This window comes from Oncorhynchus tshawytscha, linkage group LG30 (genome assembly GCF_018296145.1).
Source record: "Oncorhynchus tshawytscha isolate Ot180627B linkage group LG30, Otsh_v2.0, whole genome shotgun sequence".
Classification (NCBI taxonomy): Eukaryota; Metazoa; Chordata; class Actinopteri; order Salmoniformes; family Salmonidae; genus Oncorhynchus; species Oncorhynchus tshawytscha.
In genome coordinates, this window is record NC_056458.1 from 48,646,202 (window position 1) to 48,655,816 (window position 9,615).

The window sequence follows — 9,615 nt, forward strand, 5'->3', positions numbered from 1 at the left end:
ACTGTACAAGCTTGAAACTCTGATCGCTGAGAAACTATACTCTTTGGACTACGTCCCAAATTGCATCCTATTCACCTACAAAGTGCACTACTTTTGACCAGAGCCATATGGGTAGTGCACTATGCAGGAAATATGATACAATTTGGGGACGCATCCTTTAAGACCTAGTGCTGCAAGAAAGCAAAAAAATAAAAATAAAAATAAAGATTATATTAAACTATGAACATTTGAAAATAAAAAATAAGATAAAATGAGAAGTATAACATGTTTACAATAATTCTGTACGTCAATGATTAGGAGGATGGTTCTGTTCTGCTGCTTGAAATACAATACGTTGTCTCGTCCCTAAATTGGCACCTTATTTCCCCTAAATAAGTGCACTACTTTGGACCCCGGCCCCTATGTCAGTAAGTAGCCTTGTCTGAGCTAGAAAAGCCCATAAGACAGGAGCGTGAGGTAGCTTGATGTACAGCCCCCTGGACAGGACGCTAGCCTATCACAGGTTCTATGGGCCACGGTTGAAAGTAGTGCACTATATATGGAAAACGGGAGCCAATCGGAGGAGGGGGCGGGACGCAGACCCTGTCACCAAGGTAACGGTTTGAACCACTGTCTAGAAAGCTAGCTAGCTAACCCATGGTGTACACACAGACACTAAGATACTGTATCAACATACTGGATCTATAGGCCTCAACTTGTTCAATATAACATTCATATTAAATATATTCTACACATATGGTAACTTCTTTTATATATATATTTTTTTATATTATTCCCATTGGAAAAATATAAAATAGAATAACATTTTCTTTTTACAGGTTTTCGATGTGGTGGGCTGCAGGGGTTCCGAGGTTAAGGGGGCGGGGGGATGGCGTGGGGTCAGAGGTTAAGGGGGCGGGGGGATGGCGTGGGGTCCGAGGTTAAGGGGCGGGGGGATGGCGTGGGGTCAGAGGTTAAGGGGGCGGGGGATGGTGTGGGGTCAGAGGTTAAGGGGCGCATGCATTCAGTGTTGTGCAAAAAAAAAAATGTCTGAAGAAGAGAGGAGGGAGATTTAAAATAACACTTTATTCCAGATTGGTTTCTTTACCTTGTCGTAGAGTTCAAGACTGATAACTACACTTTGAAGAGTCCAAACACACTTTTTGATCATTTGAAATGAAATTTCACTTCCTTATGTTATAAAATACATTTTACCAGGACAAATATGATTATCCATGTTCTGAATCGCTCATTATATATAAATATTACATATTTTATTTTTTTAAGTCTGATTTCGTAGCCTAATCCACGATAATAAGCACTCTGCCGACATAGAGGTGTAAGGTTTCTCGTAACAACTCCTGAGGATTTAAAATATTGTGGTCGTTGTCGTCTACCAAGTTGTTTCTACAGGTCGAGAAAAAAATGAATTAGACTTGACACGAGCTGAAATAAATGTACAAGAATATTTGAAAAGAAAAAGAAGCCTGGTTGACTCGTTTGGTTTTGTGAAAAAAAGTATTTTTAAAAGAGAAATTTAGAATGAATATGAAAAGCGTTACACTAAAATATGAAAATACTACATGTCATGTCTCTAAACAGATATCTATCTGAAATGTATATTGTTTTATGTCCTGCAGATGGGAAAGAAAAGATGAGTTCAAGGGGAAAGGTGAGTCTGTCAGGTAGCCTTCATTCTCAGACAGCATTGAGCTGACGCCATGTTGTGACATTTTCAGGATTCTTTTGACCCCTTTTGTTTCTCTGGCCTCTGTTGATTTAGTCACCCTAATTCTGACCATCCTACCGTGGTAAAACAGTGCAATAACCTTTAAACGGCTCATGATAGAGACATGGAGTATTGGAGTATTGGTTTTCTTAGAGGATTATCTACACAATTAATATATTATTTTACCCAATGGTTAAAAGAGGCGTTTTTGATCGACACCCTACGCTTTGGTCGTAGAAAAGAGAGGGAGGGATATTCTGTCTGTCTTTCCCCTAGTTCCTAGTCCCCTCGTTCAGGGAGAAAAGGGAAGATGGAGGGACATTCTGTCTGTCTTTCCCCTAGTTCCTAGTCCCCACGTTCAGGGAGAAAAGGGAAGATGGAGGGACATTCTGTCTCTCTTTCCCCTAGTTCCTAGTCCCCTCGTTCAGGGAGAAAAGGGAAGATGGAGGGACATTCTGTCTTGCTTCTCCTAGTTCAGGAAGGATGAGCGATCTGACAGAAGGAGGAAAGGACTGACTGTCAAAACACAGTCAACAACATGTTACTATGGCCAAACAACAACAAGGTGGTTGGTTGGTTGGTTGGTTTATTTGTTAGTCAGTCATTGGTTGGAACCTTGGTGGGGTAATAAAACAGTAGTTTATCCATCCATGAACTAGTGGAAGATTTAAGGACAGAAGTGATAGAGGGGGAAACTTCTCTATACACAGGAGACCGTGTGTGTGTGTGTGTGTGTGTGTGTGTGTGTGTGTGTCAGCATGATAGAGAGACTGCAGGACAGGACATCCAGTGTGTTGGTTGGATCCAGGGTGGATGATTAAAGAGGGAGGGAGGTGGGTATTTACAGGATGACACAGCAGTTACTCTCTCCAGTCTTCTCTCTGTTTCTCTGACCTGAGGAGGAACACAATAACACACGGTCAGGACACGGTCAACCCACGGTCAACACACGGTCAGGACACGGTCAACACACGGTCAACACACGGTCAGGACACGGTCAGGACACGGTCAACACACGGTCAACACACGGTCAACACACGGTCAGGACACGGTCAGGACACGGTCAACACACGGTCAGGACACGGTCAGACCTCAGATGGAACACAAATCGAGTCAACAATTAACACTAAGTTACAGCAACACAGTAACACAGTAACACAGTAACACAGTAACACAGTAACACAATAACACAGTAACACTGTAACACAGTAACACAGTAACACAGCAACACAGTAACACAGTAACACAGTAACACAGTAACAATAACACAGTAACACAGCAACACAGTAACACAGTAACACAGCAACACAGTAACACAGTAACACAGTAACAATAACACAGTAACACAGCAACAATAACACAGTAACACAGTAACACAGTAACACAGCAACACAGCAACAATAACACAGTAACACAGTAACACAGTAACACAGTAACACAGTAACACAGCAACAATAACACAGTAACACAGTAACACAGTAACAGTAACACAGTAACACAGTAACACAGTAACACAGTAACACAGTAGCACAGCAACAATAACACAGTAACACAGTAACACAGTAACACAGTAACAGTAACACAGTAACACAGTAACACAGTAACAATAACACAGTAACACAGTAACACAGTAACACAGTAACACAGTAACAATAACACAGTAACACAGTAACAGTAACACAGTAACACAGTAACACAGTAACACAGTAACACAGCAACACAGCAACAATAACACAGTAACACAGTAACACAGTAACACAGTAACACAGTAACACAGTAACACAGTAACACAGTAACACAGTAACACAGCAACAATAACACAGTAACACAGTAACACAGCAACACAGCAACAATAACACAGTAACACAGTAACACAGTAACACAGTAACACAGCAACACAGTAACACAGTAACACAGTAACACAGCAACACAGCAACAATAACACAGTAACACAGTAACACAGTAACAGTAACACAGTAACACAGTAACACAGTAACACAGAAACACAGTAACAGTAACACAGTAACAGTAACACAGTAACACAGTAACACAGAAACACAGTAGCAGTAACACAGCAACACAGCAACAATAACACAGTAACACAGTAACACAGTAACACAGCAACACAGCAACACAGCAACAATAACACAGTAACACAGTAACACAGTAACACAGTAACACAGCAACAATAACACAGTAACACAGTAACACAGTAACAGTAACACAGTAACACAGTAACACAGTAACACAGTAACACAGAAACACAGTAACAGTAACACAGTAACAGTAACACAGTAACACAGAAACACAGTAGCAGTAACACAGTAACAGTAGCAGTAACACAGTAGCAGTAACACAGTAACACAGTAACAGTAACACAGTAACACAATAACACAGTAGCAGTAACACAGTAACACAGTAACACAGTAGCAGTAACACAGTAGCAGTAACACAGTAACACAGTAACACAGTAACACAGTAACACAGTAGCAGTAACAGTAACACAGCAGTAACACAGTAACACACAGTAACACAGTAACAGTAAACAGCAGTAACACAGTAACACAGCAGTAACACAGTAACAGTAACACAGTATCACAGTAGCAGTAACACAGTAACACAGTACAGTAACACAGTAACACAGTAACACAACAGCAGTAACACAGTAACACAGTAGCAGTAACACAGTAACACAGTAACACAGTAACACAGCAGTAACACAGTAACACAGTAACACAGTAACACAGTAACACAGTAACACAGTAGCAGTAACACAGTAACAGTAGCAGTAACACAGCAGTAACACAGTAACACAGTACAGTAACACAGCAGTAACACAGTAACACAGTAACACAGTAGCAGTAACACAGTAACAGTAACACAGTAACACAGTAACACAGTAACACAGTAGCAGTAACACAGTAACACAGTAACACAGTAACACAGTAGCAGTAAACAGTAACAGTAACACAGTAACAGTAACACAGTAGCAGCAACCCAGTAACCCAGCAACACAGTAACACAGTAGCATCAACACAGTAACACAGTAGAAGTAACACAGTCGCAGTAACACAGTAACACAGTAGCAGTAACACAGCAGTAACACAGTCGCAGTAACACAGTAACACAGTAACACAGTACGCAGTAGCATCAACACAGTAACACAGTCAACACACGGTCAGGACACAGTAGGACACACAACACAGTAACACGGTCAGACCTCAGATGGAAACAAACACAAGTAACACAGTACAGCAACACAGTAACACAGTAACACAGTAACACAGTAACACAGTAACACAGTAACACAGTAACACTGTAACACAGTAACACAGTAACACAGCAACACAGTAACACAGTAACACAGTAACACAGTAACACAGTACAGCAACACAGTAACACAGTAACACAGCAACACAGTAACACAGTAACACAGTAACAATAACACAGTAACACAGCAACAATAACACAGTAACACAGTAACACAGTAACACAGTACAATAACACAGTAACACAGTAACACAGTAACACAGTAACACAGTAACACAGCAACAATAACACAGTAACACAGTAACACAGTAACAGTAACACAGTAACACAGTAACACAGTAACACAGTAGCACAGCAACAATAACACAGTAACACAGTAACACAGTAACACACAGTAACACAGTAACACAGTAACACAGTAACAATAACACAGTAACACAGTAACACAGTAACACAGTAACACAGTAACAATAACACAGTAACACAGTAACAGTAACACAGTAACACAGTAACACAGTAACACAGTAACACAGCAACACAGCAACAATAACACAGTAACACAGTAACACAGTAACACAGTAACACAGTAACAGTAACACAGTAACACAGTAGTAACACAGTAACACAGCAACAATAACACAGTAACACAGTAACACAGCAACAATAACACAGTAACACAGTAACACAGTAACACAGTAACACAGCAACACAGTAACACAGTAACACAGTAACACAGCAACACAGCAACAATAACACAGTAACACAGTAACACAGTAACAGTAACACAGTAACACAGTAACACAGTAACACAGAAACACAGTAACAGTAACACAGTAACAGTAACACAGTAACACAGTAACACAGAAACACAGTAGCAGTAACACAGCAACACAGCAACAATAACACAGTAACACAGTAACACAGTAACACAGCAACACAGCAACACAGCAACAATAACACAGTAACACAGTAACACAGTAACACAGTAACACAGCAACAATAACACAGTAACACAGTAACACAGTACAGTAACACAGTAACACAGTAACACAGTAACACAGTAACACAGAAACACAGTAACAGTAACACAGTAACAGTAACACAGTAACACAGAAACACAGTAACACAGTAACCCAGTAGCAGTAACACAGCAGTAACACAGTAACAGTAAACACAGTAACACAGTAGCAGTAACACAGTAACACAGTAACACAGTAGCAGTAACACAGTAGCAGTAACACAGTAACACAGTAGCAGTAACACAGTAACACAGAAACAGTAACACAGTAACACAGTAAGCAGTAAGTAACAGTAACACAGCAGTAACACAGTAACACAGTAGCAGTAACACAGTAACAGTAACACAGTAGCAGTAACACAGTAACACAGTAGCAGTAACACAGTAACAGTAACACAGTATCACAGTAGCAGTAACACAGTAACACAGTAGCAGTAACACAGTAACCCAGTAGCAGTAACACAGTAGCAGTAGCAGTAACACAGTAACACAGTAGCAGTAACACAGTAACACAGTAACACAGTAGCAGTAACACAGTAACAGTAACACAGTAGCAGCAACACAGTAACACAGTAACACAGTAACACAGTAACACAGTAGCAGTAACACAGTAACCCAGTAGCAGTAACACAGTAGCAGTAACACAGTAACACAGTAGCAGTAACACAGTAGCAGTAACACAGTAACACAGTAACACAGTAGCAGTAACACAGTAACAGTAACACAGTCGCAGTAACACAGTAACACAGCAACACAGTAGCAGTAACACAGTAACACAGTAACACAGTAACACAGTAGCAGTAACACAGTAACAGTAACACAGTAACAGTAACACAGTAGCAGCAACCCAGTAACCCAGCAACACAGTAACACAGTAGCATCAACACAGTAACACAGTAGAAGTAACACAGTCGCAGTAACACAGTAACACAGTAGCAGTAACACAGTAGCAGTAACACAGTCGCAGTAACACAGTAACACAGTAACACAGTAACGCAGTAGCATCAACACAGTAACACAGTAGCAGTAACACAGTCGCAGTAACACAGTAACACAGTAGCAGTAACACAGTAGCAGTAACACAGTAACACAGTAGCAGTAACACAGTAACACAGTAGCAGTAACACAGTAGCAGTAACACAGTCGCAGTAACTCAGTAACACAGTAACAGTAACACAGTAACACAGTAACAGTAACACAGTAACACAGTAACACAGTAACTCAGTAACACAGTAACACAGTAGCAGTAACACAGTAACACTTTAGCAGTAACACAGTAGCAGTAACACAGTCGCAGTAACTCAGTAACACAGTAACACAGTAACAGTAACAATACATTTTAAAGAAGTCACGTAATTACATGTCATTTTACATTCTCCACACAAGGTGCTACTGACAGAGAATCTTCTACCTCTAGTATATCATCGCATACGTCTATCTAAATGAACTAATGTAATGTCTTCCTGGTACATCCTTACAAAGCACAGGCTAAATGTGTTGGCCATTCATAAAGGAAGTAACTGCACTACATTTAATCTGAGTAAAGACACCATTTCTGAGTTTTAGCGTGTGAAAGTCCCAGTAAGGGACCAGTGAGCAGAAGGAACGAGGGATGAATGAAAGTCTGGCAGGAGAGATGAATGAAAAGCCTGTTACCTTGGGAGTTTGGCTCGGGCAATGTCTCTCTGGCAACTAAATGCATCACTGTGGATTTTCCCAAGGGTAATTTGAGAGCTGAGAGAGGGGAAGGAGAGGAGGAGGAGAGCAGGAGGGGAGAGGGAGAAGAAGGGAGAGAAAGAGAGTGGGAGGAGGAGAGGAATATAGAAAGGTTAGTCAACAGACAAATACTTATTACAAAGCAAATATATCATCATAGTCATCTGGCTAATATATTATAGAATAGAGAGAGAGAGAGAGAGAGAGAGAGGTAGAGAGAGAGACAGAGACAGAGAGAGAGAGAGAGAGAGAGAGGTAGACAGAGAGAGACAGAGAGAGAGAGAGAGACAGAGAGAGAGAGAGAGAGGTAGGGAGAGAGAGAGAGAGGTAGGGAGAGAGAGAGACAGAGAGAGAGACAGAGAGAGCGACAGAGAGAGACAGAGAGAGAGAGAGAGAGAGAGAGAGACAGAGACAGAGACAGAGAGAGAGAGAGACAGAGAGAGAGAGAGAGAGAGAGAGACAGACAGAGAGAGACAGAGAGAGAGAGAGACAGAGAGAGAGACAGAGAGAGAGAGAGAGAGAGACAGAGAGAGAGACAGAGAGAGAGACAGAGAGAGAGAGAGAGAGAGAGAGAGAGAGAGAGAGAGAGAGAGAGAGAGAGAGAGAGAGAGAGACAGAGAGAGAGACAGAGAGAGAGAGAGACAGAGACAGAGAGAGAGAGAGAGACAGAGAGAGAGAGAGAGAGAGAGAGAGAGTGTGCGGGATGAAGCTTAAACCTATTTAATTAACATTTATATCAACCAATTGGTGAGGGCACTAGAACAGTCTGCAGCACCCGGCCTCACCCTACTAGAATCTGAAGTCAAATGTCTGCTGTTTGCTGATGATCTGGTGCTTCTGTCACCAACCAAGGAGGCCCTACAGCAGCACCTAGATCTTCTGCACAGATTCTGTCAGACCTGGGCCCTGACAGTAAATCTCAGTAAGACCAAAATAATGGTGTTCCAAAGAGGTCCAGTCACCAGGACCACAAATACAAATTCCATCTAGACACTGTTGCCCTAGAGCACACAAAAAACTATACATACCTTGGCCTAAACATCAGCGCCACAGGTAACTTCCACAAAGCTGTGAACGATCTGAGAGACAAGGCAAGAAGGGCATTCCATGCCATCAAAAGGAACATAAATTTCAACACACCAATTAGGATCTGGCTAAAAATACTTGAATCAGTCAGAGCCCATTGTCCTTTATGGTTGTGAGGTCTGGGGTCCGCTCACCAACCAAGACTTCACAAAATGGGACAAACACCAAATTGAGACTCTGCATGCAGAATTCTGGAAGGCAATTCTGTACAACGTAGAACACCAAATAATGCATGCAGAGCAGAATTAGGCCGATACCCACTAATTATCAAAATCCAGAAAAGAGCCGTTAAAATCTACAACCACCTAAAAGGAAGCGATTCCCAAACCTTCCATAACAAAGCCATCACCTACAGAGAGATGAACCTGGAGAAGAGTCCCCTAAGCAAGCTGGTCCTGGGGCTCTGTTCACAAACACAAACACACACTACAGAGTCCCAGGACAGCAGCACAATTAGACCCAACCAAATCATGAGAAAACAAAAAGATAATTACTTGACACATTGGAAAGAATTAACAAAAAAACAGAGCAAACTAGAATGCTGTTTGGCCCTACACAGAGAGTACACAGCGGCAGAATACCTGACCACTGTGACTGACCAAAAATTAAGGAAAGCCTTGACTATGTACAGACTCAGTGAGCATAGCCTTGCTATTGGCCGCCGTAGGAAGACCTGGTTCTCAAGAGAAGGCACACTGCCCACAAAATGAGGTCAGGACGTTAACTCTCAACAGAATAATCTGCACCTCAGTCTCCTCTCCCTCCAGTCCCTCCTCTCCCCCCACCCCCCTCCTCTCCCCCCCACCCTCCCTCCTTT

General features: G+C 41.8%; 1 protein-coding gene across 2 annotated transcripts in view; it reads right to left on the minus strand.

Moving 5' to 3' along the window:
* Nucleotides 1-1,046: 1,046 nt before the first annotated feature.
* The window catches only part of LOC121841383 (ubiquitin-like protein 3), a 62,658-nt gene continuing 54,089 nt past the window's right edge, over nt 1,047-9,615 (minus strand). For both annotated transcript variants that reach the window (XM_042309205.1, XM_042309204.1), the window contains 2 exons: nt 7,653-7,730; nt 1,047-2,602 (listed from right to left, as the gene is read on the minus strand). In XM_042309205.1, coding sequence (XP_042165139.1) covers nt 2,550-2,602; nt 7,653-7,730 — 131 coding nt within the window. In that variant the 3' untranslated portion in view covers nt 1,047-2,549. The remainder of the gene's footprint in view (nt 2,603-7,652; nt 7,731-9,615) is intronic.